The 25,899-nt window shown below is 38.6% G+C and overlaps 1 protein-coding gene and 1 pseudogene across 7 annotated transcripts; one reads left to right on the forward strand and one right to left on the reverse strand.

Moving 5' to 3' along the window:
- Positions 1-655: 655 nt before the first annotated feature.
- On the reverse strand, positions 656-14,040 carry LOC143884429 (putative phospholipid-transporting ATPase 8). 7 transcript variants are annotated; one of them, XM_077387991.1, is made up of 13 exons: positions 13,878-14,040; positions 12,258-12,931; positions 9,914-11,274; positions 9,685-9,795; positions 9,040-9,316; positions 7,631-7,719; positions 7,434-7,542; positions 7,006-7,215; positions 6,699-6,824; positions 3,957-4,055; positions 3,562-3,621; positions 3,213-3,404; positions 656-1,373 (listed from the first exon to the last, which is right to left on the reverse strand). In XM_077387991.1, exons 2-13 carry the CDS (start codon positions 12,645-12,647, stop codon positions 780-782), a joined length of 3,618 nt encoding a protein of 1,205 aa, XP_077244106.1. In that variant the 5' UTR covers positions 12,648-12,931; positions 13,878-14,040; the 3' UTR covers positions 656-779. The 7 variants fall into 7 exon arrangements, with proteins under 7 accessions (XP_077244106.1, XP_077244104.1, XP_077244105.1 ...); XM_077387989.1 differs by having other exon boundaries at positions 12,258-12,944; XM_077387990.1 differs by having other exon boundaries at positions 13,571-14,040.
- A 2,525-nt stretch (positions 14,041-16,565) lies between these two features.
- On the forward strand, positions 16,566-18,407 carry LOC143882739 (pentatricopeptide repeat-containing protein At4g21065 pseudogene; annotated as a pseudogene).
- The last annotated feature ends 7,492 nt before the right edge of the window (positions 18,408-25,899 follow it).

Raw genomic sequence — 25,899 nt, forward strand, 5'->3', positions numbered from 1 at the left:
GTTTCATGAATATTGACAACTATGATACCAATATATAGTAGAAAGCAGCAGGAATTAAATTTTTTTATTTTTTTGGCATAATAGTAGTAACAAAGAAAAATAAAAAATAAAAAATTATGCAAAGCTTTTATTAAAATCAACTTACTTGATATTGCAAATTCTCTATCTCTATCACCTTATTTTAATTATTTTACAACTTATTTTATTTAGTTGTAAAATGGAAATTTTCTATAAAATCAGTTTTCTATGCTTATACTAAATTTTATTGTACAATACCTTAGTTCACGCATGTGCAATTGCACGTGCCTTTTTACTAGCTCTAAAAATGTAGTTAACAGACAATCGGGTAAGTGTTTGACAAGGAAACCCATTGTGAAAACATGGTGGTGCTGATATCATTTTCCCATCCTCACATACATACGCGCGAGTGTGTGTATTCTATCTAGAGATGCAACATATAGATAGGGAAATGATATTGGCACAACCATGTTTTGATATCTGCCCTTACTCATCTTGTCTTTTGTTTTTTAAAGAGCTGTCAAAGGTTATTAACTTAATTAAAAAAAGAAAGACAAGCTGAGTTTGTGCAATTATTAAAACATGGTTGTGATGATATCATTTCCGTATACATGAACATGTTTTTTTCTTTTTTCACTTCGCAAGGCAAAGCATACTATTAAACGATACAACATTTCCGGATTGGAAGCTCTGAATGTTTAGCTGATTTTCTACAACAGACACGTTAACAGAATAACAGATATACATGCAACACAAAATTTTCATGACCTCCTGTTCCAGAGTTTCTCTTTCAGGTGCCGGATTTTAGCCTTGCCACTGCCGGAAAACCCAACAGAAGCTCGCAATGCTGAGCCTTTCAGACCTTGTCTCTGAATTATGTTGTGATACATTGGGAAGAACCTGGTCTGAAAAGCCGAGTAGGAAACAAACGGTACGAGAGCAGAGACCACGACTAACAAGGTGGATAGCCAGTATAGAGGGCTCGAACCGCAAGCCTCCACAAGAACTTTGTAAGCTGATGTGGATATTGTGGGTGGGATAGACCCATAAATAGCTAAGAATATATACCAAAAGAGGATGCTTCCCCAGATAAGGATATGGTGGACCCATGTGAAATAGTTAAGGGACAGTGCCATTTGGCAGTTTACAGTCCATACCACGCATGTGTACATGGTGACTGCAAGGACCTCAGATCCTGCTACACGACCATCTCCCCGGAAGGCCTGGTGAAGGATGGAGTGGGTGGTGAAGAAGAAGATAATAACAGAACTGCAGACTCCATTGAAAATCCAAGCGAATATGCGAAGCCATCTAAAGAGGACATTCTGAACACCTTCTTGATATAGAAGAGGGAACTGCAAAACCAATAAAAATATTAGTATAAAAAGCAGGGGTTACCTTGACTAGTTTATGAGAACCATAAAAGGCACTCTGTAGTCTGTACTAACTTTTATGAGGTGCAAGACACTTTTATTTATGGGTGTCGATAACCTTAATTTCTTGGACATCAGACTGCTTTTTATGATCGTCTTATAATCTAGTGAAGGTACATATTAGGATTTCTTACAATTGTTTCAGAATGCCTTCGATGATTGTCTGTGCCATCAAAGAGGAAGAATACAAGTCCATGCGGGGAGCTCGAACTTGAGCTCCATACAGACGTTTAAACAAAATGAAGTATTTTAGATGGGCGCAGCAAAATTTGATGTGCCAAGAGGATTGAGCACCCACCCACACACACACACACACCCTCTTGTTTGTCTTTTCCTAATTATGGCAGCATTTCCATCTCCTTTTGTTTTGTTATTTTTTTGTTTTTGAATATCTCCTTTTCTTTTGTTTATACTTGTTAAATCTGACTTGAACACACCTCTTCCCATTGTTTTGAAAATCTTATGATTCACAATTCAAATCTGTTGGGGGTTTCACGCAAAAGCAAATAGTCCTGCTTTTGGCCTGCATTACACAGATCTCCACATAAAACTGAAAGGACACATAGAGGTTCACAGTCCTTGAGTTAAACCTACAATTTTAGATCACAATTTGAGATAATGCTGGTGAATTTGGAGCCCTTTAAATTGGAGGTGAATTGTGAGTGACGTGATCAAGAAACATAAGGAATTCACCTCTTAGGTAAGAGAAAAGAGGGAAAGAAAATTATAACCAGAACAAAGAAAGGTGAGAGAGGCTTTCCATAGGAAGAAGAATCCTTCATGAAATAAGATAGGAATGGACAAGCTCTTCATGATGTTATTCCTGCTGGCAACCAGAGCACTTCGCATGTAATTCTAACGACAAAAGGGTGATTATGAAAGATAATGATGCAGTAGTTGTAAAAGACTGTGAAGACATGCCCCATGCACTGATAAGGAGCGTTACGAGAAGGCAATTTTAACAGATGTGATAGAAGTCCTTGCAAGGCAGTGATGAGAAGTCACATCGATAGAAGAGACTGATAAAGAACTACAACCATGGAGATAAAAGCTTTTGGCTCACCACTTTGATGAAAATAACAGAGGCCTATAGGTCTTTGGTGCTAAATGGTAACATATGCATTATCATGACAACAACAACAGAAAAGGTATCCATACAAATGATAGGATTGTCAACTGTGGGAAGCTTGAATGGTTCGACAGGTTTTAACAATTTTTTTTTTTTTTGCGAATACAAAAGTGTGGTGGTTATTAAGGTTAGAATTTAGAATGCAAGTTGTACAGAACAGAGACTAAAGGTTTGTGTTGCAATCCATCCACTAAGGTTGGAATTCTTGAATAATTGGTACTCACAAAAATAACTAAATCTCAAAATATTCCTAGATATCTAAAATTCAAGCAGAAGCAGCAAAGAGCTAACCACCATAAACCAATATTTTAGAGAATTTACAGAATATCCAAAACATTCACTTCTAGAGCGCCCTCTTTTTAAGGCTAATAAGGTCATTTAGAGGCGCAACGTTATTCTGTTTTTCAGCATACTAACCTAAGAAGGGCAGCATAAGGGGCTTCTTTAAAGTGCTATAAGTGACACCCCTCTCACATACTAACATAACAAGGGCTTAGAGGGCCCCTATTAGCGCCCCTCTTAGCCCTTATAAGTACGTATTCATTGTGTTGGTATTGTGTGAACTCTTTCCCCTGGTGAATGTGCCTTTTGCACTTAAAAGGATAAATGACTAAATTGTGAAGGCCGAGTACCTGGAGGCAAAGGCGGGCAGAAACATCCTGCTCAAAAACACCAAGAGCAATCACAGGAAGTGAAGTGAAGAAGACATTGTAGAAGGACATGTACCAATCATTATAAGCAGGCTGTCCGGAGAAAGAAGTGTAAGCCTCGAAGCAGAAGAGGGTAAACCCAAATGTCATATTTTTGTAGAAAAAGTAGCAAACCTACAGACACAAAGGAAAGCCAACGTCAGTCCCAATATGCAGAACATTATAAAGCATAAAGTTATAAACAAATTACCAAAATCTCTGTACTCGTCAGAGTGATGAAAATGCCACTCATCTTTGGCAAAATGACCAAATTGTTCTTCCTATGTCTTACCCTTGTTCTACTAAAGATGAGTGGAAACAGCATTTTGAACCCAAATTCATCTCCAGACAGCTGAATTTCAAAAAATCACCAACCTATCACTTTAGTGAAAGAAAGTCACTATTTTATTTTATTTATTTTCTACTTTTCTTTTTGATAGGTGAGGATGAAGTTTGAGCCTGACCCAAATGCTACAAAATTAAGGGCATTACCACTAGTAGTCTAATACACAAGAACCTAACAAGATAGCAAATTTGGATGAGTTGGTCCCTTCAAAGGCTCAAACAGCTGAATATCTTTTCAATAGAGTATTTTACCATTTTGGGATAAAAATATGGAGGTTCTGATAAACTTTTTTTTTGACATTTGACAAGACAAGAAAATTTCAGGGAAGCTATGATTAATACCATCATTGCAATCCGTCTGTAACACCAATGGCCATGTACGAGCAACAGACGCTCCAAAAAACAGAATTGAGAAATCGCAAAATCACTAGACATAACCGCCTGCATAATAAAATCACTTTGAATCATGAATGCAAGAATCCAAACTCTCAATCATGATATCACCATGAAGAAGTAAGATTAGAAAAGAGTACAATTCATGACACCTTCGAAAATTACGTGTGCCAAATGCAAAAGTTAAAACTTGCCATTCAAATTTATTAAGCAGGCAAAACTAAATTTTCTTCCTTGGTCATGAGTAAAAGATCCTCAGTTGAGGAAAGTGATCCAAAATTTCTGAAAGAGAACTTCAACAATAAGCAATCAAGAAATTCAAATAAATCAGTAACAAACACTCAAAGACAAGTCCATTGCATTGTCACTAGTACAATTCATGGGGTGCATATAAATTAGTGCAGAAATAACTGCCTCTTTTTAATCTGCTGTAAGGTTATTATAAAATAGAAAGTGTCTGCTAGAAAAGAAGCCCAGGTTTGAAGTCATGTTATTTCTAGGTGATTTCATTTTCAACCCCAAAACTGCTTAAGCAGCAAGACATGACCCAAATTCTAGCTGATTTTTACAGAGACAAGTTGGGTGGGTAGCTCTATTTGACCCTTTGATGTCCATCCAGCATTACCAACTCATTTAGAGTTGGGCACTTGGGCTTCAACATAAATAACATGCTGCAAGTAAATTTTATATCACAAGTGTGATGTAGAACAAATCTACGTTTGATGCTCTAATACCAAATACTGTAGCACAAATCTGTGATTGACACTCTGGTGCCAATTTATAATGCAATTTATCGCAGAAATAATGGTGGCAATTTATAATGCAATTTATCACAGAAATAAAATAAAAGAGTCATTGAGTTTCTCTTGGTAATAGATGTCAACAAGATAATTCAAATCTGGGATCAATTAAAAAGTAGAGTACAGCAAAAAGATTGCAACAACTCACTTTTTTCTAGAATAATAAACCAAAAATAAAAATGTAGCCAATTCCTTAGAAAACCTGTCAGAAATCTGTAGCAAGGCACTCAAAAATTTGAATTTTCTCCAAGACAACTCCAGGAAAAGGTTTTGCATAAAGTCCACGAACAAAAAACTGTAGAAAATCCCATGATATGATTTGCAGCAAATTCACACACAAAAATTGTAGATATTTCTACCAAAAAACAAGGGGACTGATATGCCCCGCCCCCCTCCCTATCGTTATTCGTTAAGCTTTAAAGGCAAAGAAAAACGTTAAAGGGGGTGAATTTATCCTTTTGACAAAAATAACCTCACTTAAAGCTCCCTACAAAACCCAATGAACTGTGACATGAATAGTGTCGTAAACCACACGTAATGTCGTGAACTGGACGACCAAGATCCAATAGTATGTCCTAGGGCACTTGAAACCATGGTTTTAAATTTCAGTTTCGGAATGCATTTCGGCCCTCACCGAAACGGAAATTTCGCCTGAAATTTTGAAATTCCATTAAAAAGTGATGTTTTATGTAATACCAAATTTCGGCAGGTTTCGGAATGCGTTTCAACCCTCATCGAAACCGAAATTTTGGCCGAAGTTGGGTACACCATTAAAAAATAATATTTTATTTAATACCAAATTTTGAAATTTGGTAATTTCAGCCGAAATTTCTGGAAAATGCTATATGGTTAAAAAATTTGAGATTTTGGGTTGAATTTCTCGAAATTTCGGATGAAAAATAAAGAAAACGTCCGAAATTTCGAAATTTCGGCCAAAATCCGGTACCGTTTCGGGTATTGGTGATTTCGGTTTCAGATTTCGGTCGAAATTTAAAACCATGCTTGAAACATCATGCTAACATCAATTAGTAAGCTCTATAGAGCTCCATTAATCACAATAATTGGCAGACAGTCATTACGTTTTAGTGATTTTTATTTTACTTTTGGATAAAGTTTAAGTAGCCTGTGGTGAGTCCTGTAAAACGAAAAACAAGTTGAGAAAATGCTATATTTGGGGTGGAATAAAACAGGAAAAGGAATCCTTAAGGACCTTAATTGAGTTTAGCAAGTCGATAGTCTTATTTTAGAAGACCTATAGTTTTATAAGTTTGTGTTCTTTTAGAAGGTTTGTAGTTTTAGAAGCTGGTGTTCAAGGTTTTCTTGGACTGCAACATGTAATACACTTTATTTTTATTTAATGTTGCCCTGCAAAAGGTATCAGGCTTTATTTAGGTTTAACTAAGTTCTGAAATTGATCATATACCAATTGCTAGGATTAAATTAGCGTCATAAGGTGTTTGGGGCCTATTTGTATGAAATTTTGATGTGCCTTTCCCGTGGTTTGTTTTACCCTACATTGGTCATATTTTGATCAAATCTATTATCATTTTATTCCTTTCTAACATTGTTTGTAAAGATCTATTGGATTGTTCTTGTGTTTGTTCAATTCTATAGCAAGTTCTCTACTTGTGATGGATTACTAGTAGTGACTTGCATTATATGGCTTCTGAGTTTTCACAGAAAGGGGTTGAGTGATCAAACCCGAACTGTCTTCCAAAAATTTGAATGTCACATACGAACAATCTAATTGCTTGGTGAAAATAAGATGGATAGGGTATCGGATGATAAAATCTGTAAGGCACCATTAGACACAAGGTATACATAATTAAAGGATAAAGTAAAAATGTTAACAAAAGGCTCCATATATAATGAGACCGTAAAATATAAGAACCTGCATCCCCTCAACACCACTAATGCCAACGCCAATGTCAGCTTCTTGGAGCATGCCAACATCATTTGCTCCATCACCAATTGCGAGTGTCGTTTTCCTTGTTCCCATTTTCACCAGTCTTGTAACCTGCATATTTTTACATTTCAATCAGATTATTTTGGTATCAGTATCAACAGAAACTGACTGTTCCCCATAATACAATACAAACTTTTAAAAAAAAAATAGAATTACATATTAAAAATTAGAATTACATACTACAATACAAACTAATTTTCAAGAAAAAACAACATGGCGAGGAAGCACTCACCAGTGCCTTCTGTTTTGGTGAAGAACGGCAGCAAATAACAGATGCACAATCAATTGCAAGGTCCAAAAACAAGCTCTCCAGATTTCCCATGAGGGCAAAAGCCAGAGAGTTACCATCAATGACCAGAGCAAATGCAACAGAACTTTCTTTTCCTGAACTGACTTGAGATTTTCCTTCGTGTATTTGCTTGGCAATGCTTTCATGTGAAGCCTATCAGAAAGTTCACAAACAATATCATGACATAATTCATAAACCTTAAAGGGGGACAAGATGAACTATGAATCCATCACTTTCTTGAGAACATCCAAAAGTTTTGCTGAACTTTTCAAAATCGTGTGTCTCCTTGCATAGAATAAACATAACACATAAACCTTATAAGAGTTTGAAAGCTATCAATTTCATGAGAAGTATCCCAAAATTTTGGAAACCTTTGCAATAGCCTCCTTGTCCCCTTCCTTTTCCAAGGCATTTATCTCTGGTGAATCCAATGTGATCACAATCTGTTTCATCCCTTGTCTCAGCAAACTGCATGCATACCTATAGTAAAGAAAAAGATAATAGTCAGGCCTCACATTTGTGACACCCTATACTGATAAGCTATATAAAAATCCCAAGCAAAACAGACCCAATATTGACTGCAGTTTCCATCTTATCACCAGTCAAAACCCATATCTTAATTCCGGCATGCGCGAGCTTTTCAATGCACTCAGGAACCTATAAATCAGAGAAGGGAAAGTCAGTTCAAAATTTTTTGATCTAAGGAGCATATACGTGCCTGCCCAAATGTGAAGGTGAACACTATGAACATATATATATATATGAGGAAACTGTTGGTGAGCTTAAGCTCACCAAACTTATGGTGAGCTAGCTTTCCCAATCACATAGATCCCATATATAGATGGGGGGTGTACCAAAAATCAGCTCCATAGGATCATTCTAACCCCTCCATTTGTGGAGGACAAAAATGGACAGACACAAATTTGCCCCATTTTTGTCCTCGACAAATGGAGGGGTTAGGATGATCCTATGGAGCTGATTTTTGGTACACCCCCTATCTATGATAAGGCCTTGCAAATGAATGGTTTGGATCACTCCCCAAAATATGGGACCCATGTGATTGGGAAAGCTAGCTCACCATAAGTTTGGTGAGCTTAAGCTCACCAACAGTTTCCTCTATATATATATATATATATATATGAGGAAAGTGTTTCTACTCGGCCGAGTAGAAAGGCTTATCTACTCCTCCCTTTAAAAAGTACAGTGGGCCCACACATTGTGGATGATCCAAAGCATTCATTTGATAGGTCTTATCATAGATAGGGTGTGCCCAAAAAATCAGCACCAAAGGGTCATCCTAACCCTTCGTTTTGTTGGGCCTTGTAGAAACAGAATGGACGCATCTTACGCATCTTACACAGTGCGTCCATTCTGTTTCTACAAGGCCCAACAAAACGAAGGGCTAGGATGACCCTTTGGTGCTGATTTTTTGGGCACACCCTATCTATGTTAAGACCTATCAAATGAATGCTTTGGATCATCCACAATGTGTGGGCCCACTGTACTTTTTAAAGGGAGGAGTAGATAAGCTTTTCTACTCGGCCGAGTAGAAACACTTTCCTCATATATATATATATATATATATATATATATATATATATATATATATATATATATATATATATATATATATATATATATATATGTGATGTCTGTGCATGTGAACATGTTATGATAGGGCATGCAAGTATTGTAACAGGGTTGCAAAAGATGTATTTTGTTCCATATGAAGAAATACGGGATAAGGCATACTACCCTCGCAAGAAAAAATCAATAGCTTAAGATTTCATTATTTGGTGAGGAGATGAAAATAAATACTAGTGCAATGTATGTTATAACAGGGTTCCAGCAAGTGTAATTCATTTGATGGGACAAAATAGAAGATAAGACATAATGAAAATATAAAACATTCACTGGCCATAGGTTAGACAAGGTTAGCAGATGAAAAGAATTTCTAGTGGATTGTTTGTTACTCACCCCCTTCTGCAGTTTGTCTTCAACAGCTGTAGCGCCAAGAAGAATCAAACCCCTCTCAATTCTATCAGTTGCTGCATCCACCATTGAATCTCGGTCCGCACTCACAGAATTTTTTGCCTTCAAGAATTCCTCCTGCCATATTCTGTACTCTTCTTCACCAAGCTCACGATATGCAATCACCAAGGTTCGCAAACCTGCCTCGGCATATTCACTGATGTGGTCCTTGGTCTTGGCCTCAAACATTCTCCCATCCTCAGCCAGCCTTTCGAACATTACGCTGGATGCATGGGAAACATGAATTTGGAATCACTGGACCATTTTTGAAATGTTCATATCTATGTCACAAATGTCTCCAATATTTTCAAAATATAGCTACTTTATTGCGATATTTTGATAAAACGAAATAATCCCGAGAATTTTAAAAATATAGCAATATTTTACCACGACAATATCACGAAATTTTTTTCTTAATTTATACATTTTTAAATTATTTTATTTTATTGTTTTTTCCCCTATATAAACCCGAAATAGACAAGAAAGTTTAATATATCCCGAGATTTTCCCTTGCCAAGAAATTCCCGAGAGAGATATTTGTGACATAGGTTCATAAAGCCAAATGTCTAGAAAGTGCACAGGGGGTCAAACCTGTCTGCACCCTTGCAGAGGAGCAACAACTGATTTTCCTCATTCCTCACAATCACAGACATGCGCTTACGGGAACTGCTAAACTCTAAAACATGAAGAAGCTTATATGACCTGAAATTTAAAAAATATTTGCAAATACAGAACATCAACTGAGCATGTCTAAAGAAAACTGGGAAAGTCAAAGTAGCGATAATTAAAAACCTGATAAAAAAGTTCTGGAAAAGGTCACCTGTCAACCCGGCTGCCAGTATTGGAATCTAACTCATGCAATGAGATGCTTGTCTGGGTTCTTTTGTAAAATTCAAAGCCAAGCACTTTAGCGGCTATGACAAAAACTGCTTCATCTGGGGACTCGGCTTCATAAGAAATTTCACCTGACTCATTGTCCACTTCAGGAATGGCTGTATGGCATAGTGCTAACACCCGGGAAAACTTCTGTATAACATCTGACTGGGGTTCATTCACCCACTGGCCATTCATAATTCGTTCATCTCTGAAGTTGAAACCTTTGATTGGTGTTCTTGAGTCTACAAGCTCATTGATATGCTCCCTTATATGAGATGGTGAATCTTGAAGTCCAGGTTTGTCATCCTTTATCCTTCTAGCCATTGCATCCTCCTCTATTGTAATGCCACGTCCGTAAGCAATGCCCGCGATGGAGCATTTCAAGAACTCCATTGAGTTGCACGTCAATGTACCAGTTTTATCAGATAGTATGGTATGGACCTGACCAAGTTCTTCATTTAAATTTGATGTGCGGGCTTGTGCTGGCTTGTCCGCTTCCTCAAAGTACATTTCTTGGTCACAATTAATAAATATACTCTGTATAACCTTTACAATTTCAATCGACACGTACAACGATATTGGGATGAAATACCCGTACAACATAAGACAAGTCAAAAAATGAAAAAATGCTGCCAAAGCGGCTTTTCTAGGGTCAAACAATGCAGTTGAATCATCTGGCCTAAGATACCACCTTTTGAACCTTCCATTACTAAAATCCTCCTTAGTTCTGAATCCAAAGAAAACAGATCCAACAGAAGCTATAAAAACCAGGATGCTGAAAAGGACATAGATTATCTTATCCATTTTCCTCTCAATATTACTTCTCTTCGAAGGAGGATCTGTGGCATTCTGCATCACCTTTGTGTCATGCCCAGTGAAAATCACCACGCCATATATATAATCAGTGTTCCGGAGCTTCGAATCTCTCAAAAGAATCTGTTGAGGTGAGAGAGGATGATGGATTTCATCATAATTCAAACTCCCGATAAAGGAATATAGGTGTTCATTCGGGTCCTCACATTTGATCAATGCCTTGAATTGGTGGAAGGAGCTCTCATCACGCAATGCTGATGTCACCCCCAAACCTTGTTTAAGTTTTAAGTTTGTTTCCCCATCCAGGTTCATAGTCTCAACATAGCAGATCCCATCATCATAACTAGATGAAAGCAGTAGCAGATCAGCAGGAAAGAACTCATCCTTCTCCACCTTAACAAGATCTCCAACTCTAAGTTCCTTCCATTTGGTTTGGTGAAAAGCATGATTGTTTCCATAAACTTTGACCTTCCGATTATTGACCTCTATATCCTGAAAGCATTTAAGTGTTTCAATACATTATCCAAACTCCAAACACATGTGCACAGTAGTGCATCAAGAGATAAGCAGATGATGTAGCCAGTTTGTTAGCCAAAGAGGGTGTAAGTAGGGCTGTTTTTTGCTGTGGGGAAACTAGTGTTTAAAAACGCCGAAGCGGCGCGGAATGCGGCCGAAGAAAATCCTAGTCGACTAGGCAAGATGCGGTCGAGTACTCATTTGACGCGGCGGACTACTCGGTTGACGCGGTCATAATTCGGGAGAGTCGAAGGAGTTTTTACTGACTCTATAGGGCAAAATGCAGAACGCGGATGCAGCACATCGCGGAACACGGCCAAGGTAAAAGGGAGTCGACTCGGGCAAGTTTTAAAACTATGGGAGAAACCACTGCCCGTTTTGTAAAATCTTTTGTTCCCTTAATAGAAGTTTCATTATTATAAAAGAACAGCGAAAAAAACAGTGTATCTCGAAAAAGTCACTGCAGCTTTCAAAACTAAAAAGGACAAGGCACATGTCTTAGAAAAAGGGAATACATCCAAGAGAACACAGGATGCGCAGAGAATACACCCACCTTCTGGGATTTAGAAGTGGCAGGCACAGTCCATCAATTGAAAATTCATTCAGGAACTGTCCATGGGATGGATATGACACTGAGTACACACATTAGTTAAACAGATTTCATACTCATGTAGCATTATCATATGTCTGAATTGAGAATTTAATAAACAGTGAGCTCTAGGTGAATATGGACAATTCTATATTCACCTAGTTTGATAGTTTTCAAATGATGTGGATATTTTCAATCTTATTCTCAACAAAGTAAACTTGAAACTAAATGGAAATACAAAATTAGGGAACTCATCATAATCCAAAATTCCCAATTTACTGAACAACTATCCAAAACATCAATTCAAGCATCTGGTTGAGTTTCTGAGTCTAATTCTAAAATTGCAAAGCAAATTGTTCCAAATCGTCACCTGCTTTTTGCGCCTCCAGTCCTCCACAGCTTCCTTTGCCATGGTAGCTCCAATAACAATTGTCAAAGGCACAACGACACTAACTGCTCTGTAAGGTGCCAATGGACTAAACGAAACACAAGCAACCACGATAAAGTATACATTTGCTACCCTCCTAAACTGCTCAAACAAAGACTTAGGTATGAAATTTGCCATGGTGTACTTTGTGGTGGAGACATAATTTTTGCCGTAGTTCAGTGAAGCAGCTTGAGGGTTCTCATAATCATTACAGTATACAATCCTCGAATAACCACTCTGACCAATCTGGGAATAATCCTCCTTGAACGAAGAACGTATGCAAGAAAATGTATAAATCCTGCTGAATTGAATCCCTTTTCTCCTTCTAGGCATTTTTAATACTGTATAAATGAATTCCTTTCTATTATTATATTTCACTGAGAAGTATATCAAAATTGGAGTCCTTTCAAATTGCCATTGTCATTTTTTTCTTCCTTACAGAGAGAGAGACACTACAGAACTAAAAAGCGAGAGCCACTTCTTCAGCTGATTTTTCCATAGCTTTGCAGTTTAGACATCATCAAACCCAAATCTAAACTCCCACAAGAAATACAGGAAGTGCAACTTTTTCTTTTACGTTTTTCTTCAGCAAAGCTACACGAATAGATGATTGGGATCTGTGCACAAAATCTGCAATGAAGTAAGTCAAATAACAAGTAGCTTGCAGTTTTTTCATTCATGGGCTATCTTGGAACAGTGAATTTAAAGAACGTTAGTGAAAATTAAAACCAGGACTATTCATCCGAGTGACAAATTCAAAAAACATTGAAAAATTAACTTTCAAGATGAAAACAGAGACACAAATTTCATCCAACGAAGGCTGAAGCAGAGAAATCTAAAGCTCGAAGAAAGTGAGGCAAAAAACAACTAAATTAATTCAAATTATTTGTTCTGATTGTGCATAAATAATAATAACTTTAAAGGAAATTAATTCAATTTTACTTCCATGGAAGAATCGAGAGAAGATCAAAGCGAGGGAGGGGAATGCCTAATCGAGATCCTGAGGATTTAGAAATGGAAAAATACCTCCAAAAGGGGCTGAATAAGAGAAATCTAAAGCCACTCGAAGAAAATGAGCCGAATAATTATTAAAACCATATTCATTTGAACTTTTTCCGCGGGAATTCGAGGAAATTATCAAAATCCACAACGAATGTGCATTTTTTTTTTTTTCGAAGAAACTACTTTCTGAAAAATTCTAAAAAGATACTGAAATGAAAAACTAAAAATACAGATTCAGAGGAGGCCTCACTTACAGGTGAAATTAGAAATGAGAATTTCTTAGAATTCAGACGAAACGGATAGATCTAAAAGCTCTTCGAAGAAAATGAGAGGAAAATCCATTAAAACCAGCTCGGATTGATCTGATCGCGCGTGTAATTCAAACAATTTGCATGAAATTGACACAATCAACAACGGTTTTGCAAATATTTTTCTTAAGACGCTAAGCTAAAATGGATTTCTACGCAGCTAGGAGATCTCCATAGAAATCGAGGGAGAAAAGAAACCCTAGAAATGAAGGGTCTGAGGATTCTTTACTCGCAGGTGAAGTTAGAATCTTACTTCAACAAAAGCGCGTGGGCCTCTTCATTCCCCAGGGTTTCTTTCTTTGGAAATAGCAAGAGTCATTTGTTTTTAGAAACCACTCAAATTGTGCCCGTCTCAATCAAACTACGCACTTCTGTTACACCCAACGGAGCAGGTCGAGAAATGAGAACACAATTTGTATTGGCGAAGATAGTCCCTTATTATGATTTATGACTACCAAACCCTTCAATTTAGTAGTAGTAAAACCCCACCAAAACAGGAGGCGTCCCTAGTAAACAAAGGGGGTACATTTTAATCTCGTGATGAAATAACAGGGTTATGAGATATGCTTAATTGGGCCCGGATGAGAATCTTGTAAGTGATCAGATATGTTGATCTGAACAGCTAACTTAAGTGGTGAATATATAACTTCTCTCATATATTTTGTATGCGAAGTGATATTTTTGCCCCCTTTTCTTCTCTGGGCAGTGTATTTATAAATTATAAGTGGGGCGATTATATCATTCCTGTTTTGTAATTTACATCAGTCGTCACCGGTGGGTCCATTGTTGAAGACCCAAAAACAAAATGCCCAACCACTCCACCTGCGGTCCCAACAAAATGCCCAACCACCCCATGCATTCACAGTCAAGCGACGCGTACATTTGAACCCGCTTAAGATCATCATTTTCTTCTCATAGTTGGTGAATGGTTCTCTTTTTTAGAGTTGTTATGTAAGTTGTGATGCAGAAGATGGTTTTAGATCTGGTTTGGATGGTAGAAAAACACTTCCTCTCACAATTTAGGGGGAAATAGAATGATTGTGGTTAATCTAGAGGGATATTATCATAAAATTGAAGATCCCACTAAGTCAAAATTTAATAGGTCTGGTTCAAGTTATCTTTTTCCATGTTTAAAAAAATGTAAGAAAATTTTCAAATAGTTTTCTTTCCAAATTTGAAAAAGAAGAAGAAAAAAACTGCAATCCAAATTGGGGATTAAAGGATTCATTATTTGCTTTTCCCGCTCTTTATGCAAGGGCGCCATTGTATCTATCATTCCTCTTGATTATGAGATATGGTATATTTAGGGCGGCGTGTAAAGAAAGTGATATAGATGCCTCTCTTCTTCTCTTTTTTTTACTTGGGACACCCCCTCCAGTGTATCCATGACTACTCTTTTACACTAAAGGGAGCTGTGCCAAGTAGAAAAATTGGTGAATATATCATTTCCCTGCATGAAATGGCACTCAGGACTCCTCGAATCATTTTCCTACTGTTTGGTTTATATCCGAAGGGCAATACTAATATTAAGTACTTGTTTGTTACCGTAAAATGCTAAAAAGGCAATGGTTGTTAGGGTAATTCCAAACACATACATCTATGGGATTGGACCCAGCGCTATTAGAATATGTGAGACTCACATATTCTAATAAGCGCAGAGCCAGGAATTTACACTTTGGGGGCTGGACTAATTTACACTTGGCCATGGCCACTAAGCATGCATGTAAAGCCACTAAACTAGCTAAGCATCATGTAAGACCATAAACCATAAAAGGGATTTTGCAATTCATTGGGGGCCATGGCCCCCTCATGCTATATGTGCCTTTGCCCCTGATCTGTTGGCCTTTTCGGTGGCTACAACTCCGCCCAATTGCCATTGAGAACCATCATTGGGTGATCATAGGGAACAAAATTTGGCCCCAGACCGGCTGGAGGAAGTTCCTCCAGCCCCTCAAATAGCAGGGGTGGTGGAAATATCAAATCCACGCCTACTTTTTATTATTAGAACGAATTGATATTTCCACACCCACCACTATTATGCTGTAAGTAAGGGTGTCAATTTTGGCTCGGGCTCGGAAGCTCGGCTTGAATCTCGTTAAGCTTAACGAGCCGAGCCCGAGTTAGGGCCGGCTCGGCTCGGCTCGTTAACGCTCGTGTCATGTTCATCTGAAAAAAACAAATACTGAAACACGTAATGATGGTATGATGGTACGTATGTAATGTCAACATCATATGCAAAAGCGAACGGTTGTGAAAAATCGAAAACCGTAATTGTCATAATTTTGTAAACTTTTTGGTATTTTTTTATTAATTGTCATAACTTAGCACATTTTATTGGTAATTTTTTATTTTAAACTTTATAAAATCAGCTGTTTATTTTATTGTTTGTAATCATTACTTTTTTTTTCTTTTATTTGCTTTTGCTAGTGAGTGAGAGGTGCGAAACTTTATAAAATGAGCTATTTTACTTTTTATTTGTAATCATTACTTTTTTTTTTCTTATTTGCTTTTGCTAGCGAAACTTTATAACCGGCTCCTTAAAGCTCAGGAGCGGCTCGCGAGCCTGTCCGAGCCTGACCAAGCCGAGCCGAGCCGAGCCCGAGCCAAGCCTTTGAGCTTAACGAGCCGAGCCGAGCCGGGCTCGGCTCGTTTACACCCGTAGCTGTAAGCAAGGGGTCTAGAGCCAAGTTTTATTCGTACGTACTTGACTCATTAAGCCTTTCTAGTGCTCCGCCAACAAATCAAAGACTGTCGGCCCAAATTTTGTAACGTTTCGAGGGTATCCCCGATTTCGGTTTCGGTCTCACAGAAACTCAAATTTCGGAACGCACCCAGTGAATCAACTGCCCTACCTGGCACAGGTTAGCTACACCCCTTCAACATTTGAAATTCTTAAAAATCGCGCGACAAAACCAACGCAAACTCGCGAAGGAAAACCAACATGTCTTCCCTTTCCACCCCACTATTTTCCCCTTCCGCCCCTCTGTCCGTTCCAACCCACAAATCAAAGCCTCAATGGCTCTCCACACCTTCTTACACCCACCTCCTTACCCACCAACCTTCCTTCCTCTCCCTCCTCAGAAACTGCAAATCCATCAACCAACTCAAACAAATCCACTCTCACATTTTCACCTCCGGCCTTTCCCACAACCCTTATGCCCTCAGCGCCCTCTTCGAATTCTCAGCAGTCTCCAATCACGCCAGCCTCGATTACGCCCTCCAATTCTTCCGCACTCTCGACCCACCCTCACTTTTCACTTTCAACACCATTATCAGAGCTTTCTCCTCATCAAAATTCCCCAACCATTCGATTAATTTATTCCTTGAAATGCTCCATTGTGGAATCACCCCTAACAAATACACCTACCCATTTGTTCTAAAATCATTTTCCGTGGAAAATAACCTCCTCCCCGGGAAATCCGTTCATGGGCACCTGTTGAAAATGGGTTGTATCTCAGATCCTTACATTGACAGTTCTTTAATGCATTTGTACTCAGTGTGTGGGGCTATTGATGATGCACGGAAACTGTTTGATAGAATTCCCCAGAGAAATGTTGTGTGTTGGAGCTCTATGATTTCTGGGTTCGTTCATGGTGGTCGATTCAAAGAGGCATTGGATTTGTTTAGTGAATTTCAAATTGAAGGTTTGGACCCGAACGAATCGATTATGGTTAGCATACTTTGTGCCTCGGCACATCTAGGCGCGTTAGAACAAGGAAGATGGATACATATGTACGTAGAAAGGAATGAAATCCCATTGAGTGTTAACATAGGCACGGCTTTGATAGACATGTACTCTAAATGTGGGGTTGTTGAGGAAACCTTCAAGGTTTTTGATATGATGATAGGGAGAAATGTTTTGTCATGGACAGCCTTAATCTCTGGGCTAGCCATGAATGGGATGGCAAGGAGGGCTTTAGGGGTGTTTGAGGAGATGGTGGGGATTGGACTTAGACCTGATTCGGTGACGTTTATCGCGGTCCTAACAGCGTGTAGCCATGGGGGGTTAGTGGATGAGGCATATAGTCATTTTAATGGGATGAGAACAGAGTATCAAATCATTCCTAGAATTGAGCACTATGGGTGCATGGTTGATGTTCTTGGTCGAGCCGGGCGATTAAGCGAAGCAATTGAACTCATTAAAAGCATGCCTATCGAGCCAGACACGGTCATGTGGGGAGCTTTGCTTAATGCCTGTAGTGTGCACAAGAATGTGGAGATGGGGGAGTTTGTAGGGAGGTTACTTATTGAGTTGGATCCTCTCCATGACGCAAATTATGTGCTTTTATCAAACATATATGCCCATGGAAGTAGATGGGCCCAAGCTGTAGAAGTTAGGAACATGATGAAAGATAGGGGAGTTAGGAAGTGTCCTGGCTGCAGTGTGACTGAGGTGGATGGAGTGGTTCATGAATTCTTTAATAAGGGCAACAAGTGGGACCCGCGATTTGAGGAGTTGAGGCCGAAGCTTGATGAGATGGGCAGGCGCTTAAGATTGGCTGGGTATGTCCCAAACACGATAGAAGTTCGGCTAGACATAGAGGAGGAAGAGAAGGAACAAGTTTTGTGCTATCATAGTGAGAAGTTGGCTATTGCATTTGGACTTATCAATGTGGACTCCTTGAGGCCTATACGCATTGTGAAGAATCTTCGTGCGTGTATTGATTGTCATACTGCAACAAAGCTCATATCTAAGATCTTTGATAGAGAAATCATTGTGAGGGATAGGTTACGATTTCATCATTTCAAGGGCGGTGTATGTTCTTGTGGAGATTATTGGTGAAGAAATGAATTCCTAGGGATTTATTCCCCCTTCCCAACCGATAAAATTGAATTTTCAATCAGGACATTGTAGTAAGATCCAAGCCTATTACAAGGAAAAAATACCAGTTACTATTTGAAAGGCTAACACACACAACCCAAAACAAAAAAAAAAGGTAAAAAAGTTTAATCTAAGAAAGGCTTTCTCTTTCAAAGGGTAATGGAGCAAGTAAACTTTACTCAAGACGGTAGTTAGCAAAACGTGATTCGCCAAAAAAACGGGACGGCAAATATTCGAGTTTAATACGGCAGTGGTTCAAAAAAAGCGTAGTCAAAAAACCGGAAACACAAGAAAATGAGTTTAGAATTTTGTCATTGACAAAATATGATGGGGAAAAATTGGAAAGTTGGCCCAAAAAACATGTTTAAAACGTTTGCCTCAAAAAAACGGAGTTTTATTCGTTGTGAAAGTTTTAAACGGCACACCAATAAAACGCTTTCTTTTTCAAAAAAAAAAAAAAATGGAGTTTTGCTAACTATGCTCAAGACTCGGAAGGGCTGATAGGGCACGTATGCTCATGCCATTTTTTGGTGGCCCATTCCAATATTCATTTGCAAATCCTGTAGTGAAATTCAGACTGCTCGACCTCGGAAAAAATGAGGGGAAACTCTATTTTTATTTTTATTTTTATTTTTATAGGTAAGCTGGGGTTTGGCATGGACCCCTACCGGTTCATTAAGTGAAAAGAAAGATGGTATATTTAAGTATGAAAAGCATCAGTCCTATCTTTGAAACAAACTAGATAGGGAAAGAAACTAAAGACTTAAATGATCCAAAAGAACTAGGGACCTGTGAGCGAATCGATGGAGAAGAAACAAATCTCAAGAACATCAAGGTCAACTTCTTGCTATCCTTCAAGAATGATTCTAATGAGGAATTGGTCAGCCTCTTGCTATCCTTTAATAATGATTCTAACTCTAAATATCTTTGGGTCCTAAAGGAACTAGATATGGCCCTTTCCACATGGCTATAGTTCGGGATGGAAATGTTCCAGGTCTATCAGCTTTTGACTCAACTTCATGTTTTCCTGGCTCTTCCTCGACTTCTAGTAGTTAATGGGAGGAGGGCTATCTGACCCGGTGTTTGTCAGCGATGTGATGAAGAAGGGGGAGGGGAGTTTTCCTTTTTTCCTTCTAACTGTTTGCGAAGATCCTTCTTCGCTGTCGGTGGGATAAGGCGGGGGATTGAACTCCAAATGAGCAGATGCCTTTCCCGAATTCTAGATTCCACCAATATGGGATGTCTCGTCCTCAGCATCACATAGGACCGAGAATCGGTTGCTTTGACACTTGATGGGTTTCTTCTTTGGCAATGAGGGAAAACTTTACTTAGTGTGATGTTATAGGAGCAAAATATACGAGATCACAAAGATTAGTCGTTGCTAAATATAAATTGAAACGAAAGTTTTATAAAGTTCCTGGAGGCACCACTATTTTGTCCAGATCGTCACAAAAGTTAAAGATCCTAGATAGAATGCCAAAGTTTGGCAATTTCGCCAATCCAACCATATGGATGCATTCATGATGAAGATCACCTACCAAGGAGACATAGATCCATGAAAATGGCCATCAAATCCAAGATCTTAGGCAATGGCAACAAATGCTTAAAACCATTATCTATGGGCATGTTTTGGCAGCCATGAAAAATTATTCCATGGTATATTCGTCTGCCAATTGTAAAATAGGAGCTGAGAAGGGCAGGAGGAGGGAGGGAGGGAGAGAGAGAGAGATTTGAGAGGGTTCGAGTGGCGAGAGCTCTAGAAATCGATAAAAATAGTGAAAAGAACTTCAACTTGGGTCTTTTTTCTCCTGTTTTTTACCCTCCGCAGATTTCTAACAGCTGACCTCACTAATATTCCATGAAATAATTTTTCATGGTTGCCAAACATGCCCTACGATTGATAGGGTTGCAACTCAGGTCGGGTTGAACCTGAAAAAAGGCCGGGTCCGGTTTGGGTTTTCCTAACCCAGGTTGAGTTCAAGTTGGGTTCAGGTTGAGGGCTTGGGCAACCTGGTCCGAGTGAAACCAGACATTTTTTTATTTTATTTTTTTTTGCTTTTAGTAAGCTTAAAAACTTGGGTTGGGTTGGGTTGAAACTTATGTCGGGTCGGGTTGAGTAAATGGTTCCTCGGATTGGGTCCGGTTGGTCCTAACGATTGCCAATCACCGAAGGCCCACCACCACCTTTGCTGAAATGACATCAATGTCAAAGGGGCTTTATAAATTGCTCAAGCCACCTTTTCATGCATCATGGGGCCCATCCACTCTCCTCAAAATATCCCAAAGCCAAACCATCCGCATGCATTTAAATATTTAATACACATTATGTCCTTTTCTCCCAAAATTCTTTAACCAAAACGGCAAAACCCAACCCTATTAGCATGATCTCCAGCTATCCTCTTCCCAAATCTTGCTTTGTCCCCATCATAACCCTAGGAGTGTCTTGGTTATGAATTAAAGTGATCCAAGGGTCCTAAATGACCCAAGGGACGCTAAGACACCACCTCACAATCCTACTTCATCATAACCTTTAGACCCTGTTTGGATTGCAGGAAATTTTGGGAAAAGTTTGGAAATGGAGAATATTACCTAAATTTTCTTTATTATTTACACAAGAAAAAAGAGCTTGAACTAACCCTATTAATTTTTAGTTAGAGGGACATTCAATTTATGATGATACACCTCTAAAATAACTATAATCATAAAAATTTCCTCTAAATCATGGAATGGTTTTTCTTGCAATCCAAACGGGGCCTTAGGTTAATCTTGGCCATGGATCAGTGCATATGTATCGCTTCCAGGAAATGACATCCTACTCTTAACCAGGGTTAGAACTCTAATCAAGTTTTCACAAAGGAAAAATGTTTTTAATTATGTATCATTTCAAATAATCCCTCGTGAAAACAAATTCGCAACCAGAGTCATCTCCTGGAGAATGGCTATAGGACCGAAAGTAGTTTCTGTAAAGGTCTACGAAGTCAAGAGAGAGTTCGTGGCGGTTGGAAGGTACAGAGCATGAACCCCACCAGGTAATAAATCTGTCTCTACTAAAATTTTGATGAGTATTGATTAAGGAATTTTGATCTGACAATAGTTATGTAGTCCTGTTACTCAAAAATAGAAACATAGAAATCCATGATTCAAGATAGAAAGAGAAGTTCTCCAAAAAATGGAGTGTGGGCCTGCTTTGATAGAAGTCGTGCGACCTTCAAAATAGTCATGCGACCTTTGGGAAGAGTAGTATGGCTTTTATTTTTTATAGATTCACCCACAAAATGTCCTTCATTACAGCACCTAAATATGAAATTTTGATAACTTTCTCATGCATGCTGGTATCAATATAATGGATTCTACTACGTCTAAAACATAACTAGAACTATGAATTTGTGCTACCAATGATGAATTGTAGACGTAATGAGAAAAAAACTTTTTGTGGTAGCTGTTCGAATTTTGGCAGTGTTGTGGCTGTTGTTTTCATTTTGCTGAAGCGGTTAGGTTGTTCTCCTTTATTTGTCTTTGCCGTTTTGTTGGGTGGCCTTTGGCTCCTTTTTGATAGTTTGTTTGCCCTTCTTCTGATGTGCGAGGGGCTTGCTTTTCTGTTTTCTTGTAGTATCTTTATTGATCTTTCTTAATATATTTGGTCGGATCCGCCTAACCCCAGCTTACCTATTTCAAAAAAAAAGATGGAAGTAAGGAGCTACAGAAGTTAAATTATCATTATGAGAAATAGATGTCTCGGTTGGTTTATACGATGTGTGATGGGTAGACCTGGCAAACGGGTGGGTCGGGCCGGGTCAACCCGCGGGTGATGCGGGTGTGGGTCCACGGGTCGGGTGAGGAAATGACCAACGGTCAAAATTTCGGTGACCCGCGCGGCCCGCGGGTGGGCCGGGTCAACCCGCGTGTCAGCCTCAAATATGCCGCAAATATGGGGATTGTAATAATTATTCTGATTTGACAGCATCTGTTTTTCCGTAATTGTCATAACCTTCAATATTTTATTAGTCTTTTTTTGTGTAATGATTACTTTTTTCGTTTGCTAGCGACATTCGCCATTTGCGTATCTTTGCGCACCACTATGGCCACTTGCCGAGAAATTGCCATAGGAGAAGCTTGGTAGCAAATTCTTATAAAATAAAAAACACATGGAAATGTTATCAACACTACTGTTTCTTATGAGCGCACTCTCAATTTATTAAAAGTATGGTATGGCCCACACCATAGGATGATCCAAACCGTCCATTAGATGGGCCATAGCCTAAATAAGTTATGCTCCAAAAATCATTTCCATAGGATGATCCTAACCCTCCAATCTGAATGTTAGAGGGTTGATCCTAACCCTTTATAGATCGGAGGGTTAGAATCAACCAATGGAAATAATTTTGGGACATAACCTATTTAGGCTATGGCCCATCTAATGGACGGTTTGGATAATCCTATGGTGCAGGCTATACCGTACTTTTTATAAAGTGAGGAGTTCCCTTATAAAAACAGTAGTGATGATAACATTCTCAAAAAAATTAAAAAATGCTGTAAAAATGCGGGTGCTCGCGGGTTAGTTTTTGACGGGTCACTAAAACTTAGACCCGTGCCCGCAAATTTGCGGGTGGGTCGGGTCGACCCGCGGGCACGGGTCACTTTTGCCAGGTCTAGTGAGGGGGTCAGATTCATAACCCCATGGAAGTGATAAGAGAACTCAACTGTTAGGATACAATTCGGGCCTACACACCACCGCTAGGTCCAAGAATTTGACAAGAACCCTAAACATACTTAAAGGGGTAATTAGTCCCGATCAAGGTTGCCAGAGCGGGAATCGAAACGAGAATCGAAAGCGGGAATCGAAGGCTCCCAAGGAAGAATCCTGCTCAAGATTGCCAGAGCGGGAATCGAAACGGGAATCCGAAGCGGGAATCGAAGGCTCCCAGGGAAGAATCCTTCTTCCTTGGTCCCAATTGTATGTTTAGGCTCCTTTGCTTCAATTTGTGGTAAGTGGTTAACCTTCTTCTCGATTCATTTTCTTCTCTGCACTTTGACCATCATTTCTATGTCTTAGCTTTAAGTTCTTGCAACTAGTCCCAATCGTGCAATCTAACTATTGATCAGTTTGATTTCGAATTTTAGATTCTTCATCCTTTTCAACATCGTCCACGTGTATTCAAGTTTCAGATTGATCCAACATTTAGATATGAAATCGAGATAATATTTGAACTGTCCATCATTGCTTCTTGCAGATCTAGTATTATTGCCTAGATCTACGATCGAATTAGAATGATATTTTATATTCTGATTCTCTTAATATTCTCTGACATATCTTCTAAGGCATTTTCCTACCACCCAGCTATCAAAATTTTGAAACGATCCAACCGATAGATTGCCAACCGATAGCCGTGGTTCCTTCCATGGATTGTCATGCATCAATGTGCTTCTATATTTGATGATTATGGTATAATTATAATAAAGGGATTTATATGTGCACAGCAATGTGTTTGATAACGAGACAAACTCACCTTGTTTTACACGTTTTAACTTTAAATTGAAAGCTATCACAATCCCTCCAACAAACCGAAAAAAACAAAAAAAACAAAAAAAAAAATCTCTCAGCAGCCGGTTAAACCATGTAAAACAAGGAAAGTTTGTCTCATTATCGAAACACGGTTGTAAGGATATCATTATCCTAATAATAATAAGGGTTTGCTAGGGAATTTCGCGGTAAGGCATTTTGCAGCTGACTTTTGCGTGAGATAACATCCACACAGGCTCACTTATCAGCAGATTTTATCTTATTCATTTAATTAATTTGAGGTGGCTATTCTCTCGTGCAAAAGTCAGCCTTGAAATGCCCTAGCAAATCCGCAGTAATATTAATAATAATATTAATATTCACACTCCATTGCTTCCAAAACTAATTTGAAACACATGAAGAGGGGAGTGTCATTAAGGAAACAAGAGTTGATAGTGTCAAGATAAATTCTCTAATAATAGTAGTAGTAGTAGTAATATTCCCACTACAATGTTTGTTTTAATAATTACACAAAGTTAACTTGTATTTTCTTTAATAATCTTCTTAGAGCTTTTTGGGAAATGTAATAAACATCTCTTTAAATACTAAAAGACAAGATGGTTTAGCGAAAACATCAAAATATGGTTGCGCTAATATCATTTCCCTAATAATAATGCCAATAATAATATAGGAAAAGGTTTCTGAGCTCGAGCTCAGCCTGAGCTAGAGCTCAGAAACAACATCTCCCATTGTTGTTTTAGTCATCCAACCCATTCATTCTATTGGTTGTAGTTAGGATTAGGGTTATGGTTATGGTTATGATTATGATTATGGGTTATGGTTAGGGTTATGATTTGTGGAGTTTTAAAATAAATGGTTAGAAATTACGATGCAATAGATCGGATGGTTAGGATTATGATATGGAGATGGTTTCTTATGAACACCCTATCTATATGAGGTTCTATAGAATTTGGGTTATATGAGTCAAACAACTATGGGAGATGGTGTATTATGAGCTCTAGCTCAGAAACCTCGCCCTCATAATAATAATAGCAATAGTAATAATAATAATTTTGTAGGTAAGTTGGGGTTTGGTAGGACCCTACCAATTCATTATTTATTCATTTATTTAATTATTTATTCTATGTTATGTGTAAGGTGAAATTGACTTTGTGATCGAACATCAACACCATCCTTTAAACGGCAAATTCAACGACAAAACAATACATTGCTTAGGGACCAGGGAGGAATGGAGGCCTCAATCCAAATTAGATAGGGTGTCTCATTGCCATATAGGTGCATGATGCATGATGGTGCCTAGAATCCGACTGCACGTACTAGTCTGGTGGAGTTTGAGATCCTGCACTCACAAACAAAACGTCAGTGGGCCTAGAGTTGTGGTTCTGGGCGGTCACTTCGACACTCAAATCAGAGATGGGCAACACAAACAAAAAGACGATGAGAAGGGGTGAGGGCGGGATTTCCGCAGTTGTGTCTCTTCTTCCGGAGAGCCGGTACTGATGATGTAGGACGTAGCTTTGGTATGGGGTGAGGCGCGGGTTTTAGTAGATGATTGGGTCGGGGCCTATAGATCCTCTGTATGGGCTTATATTGAGCATGTTTTGTATTTGAGTTGGTGCTGAGTCGGTACCGAATATACCAATTTTACCCCTACAATGCATCTACTAAAATATATGATTAATGTACCCAAATGTGCAGACATGTCTTTAATCCAAAAACATGGCATAGGAGACTACGGTGTTTTGAAAAATGTGTCTTATTAAGCCGGGTGGCCTTGCGCCGGACACTAGCATTCCACTAATACAACAAATTAGAAAAAGACCGATTGATTTTTTACTGTCCGAAGATTTTCCTCACATTAAACCATCACGGAACCAATATATATGGGAAAAAATACTGAATACACCTAGAAAAGAGACGCAATTGTCTTCC

The sequence above is a fragment of the Tasmannia lanceolata genome, unplaced genomic scaffold (genome assembly GCF_043159265.1).
Source record: "Tasmannia lanceolata isolate RefF3 unplaced genomic scaffold, GAP_Taslan_0.1 ptg000008l, whole genome shotgun sequence".
Lineage (NCBI taxonomy): Eukaryota > Viridiplantae > Streptophyta > Magnoliopsida > Canellales > Winteraceae > Tasmannia > Tasmannia lanceolata.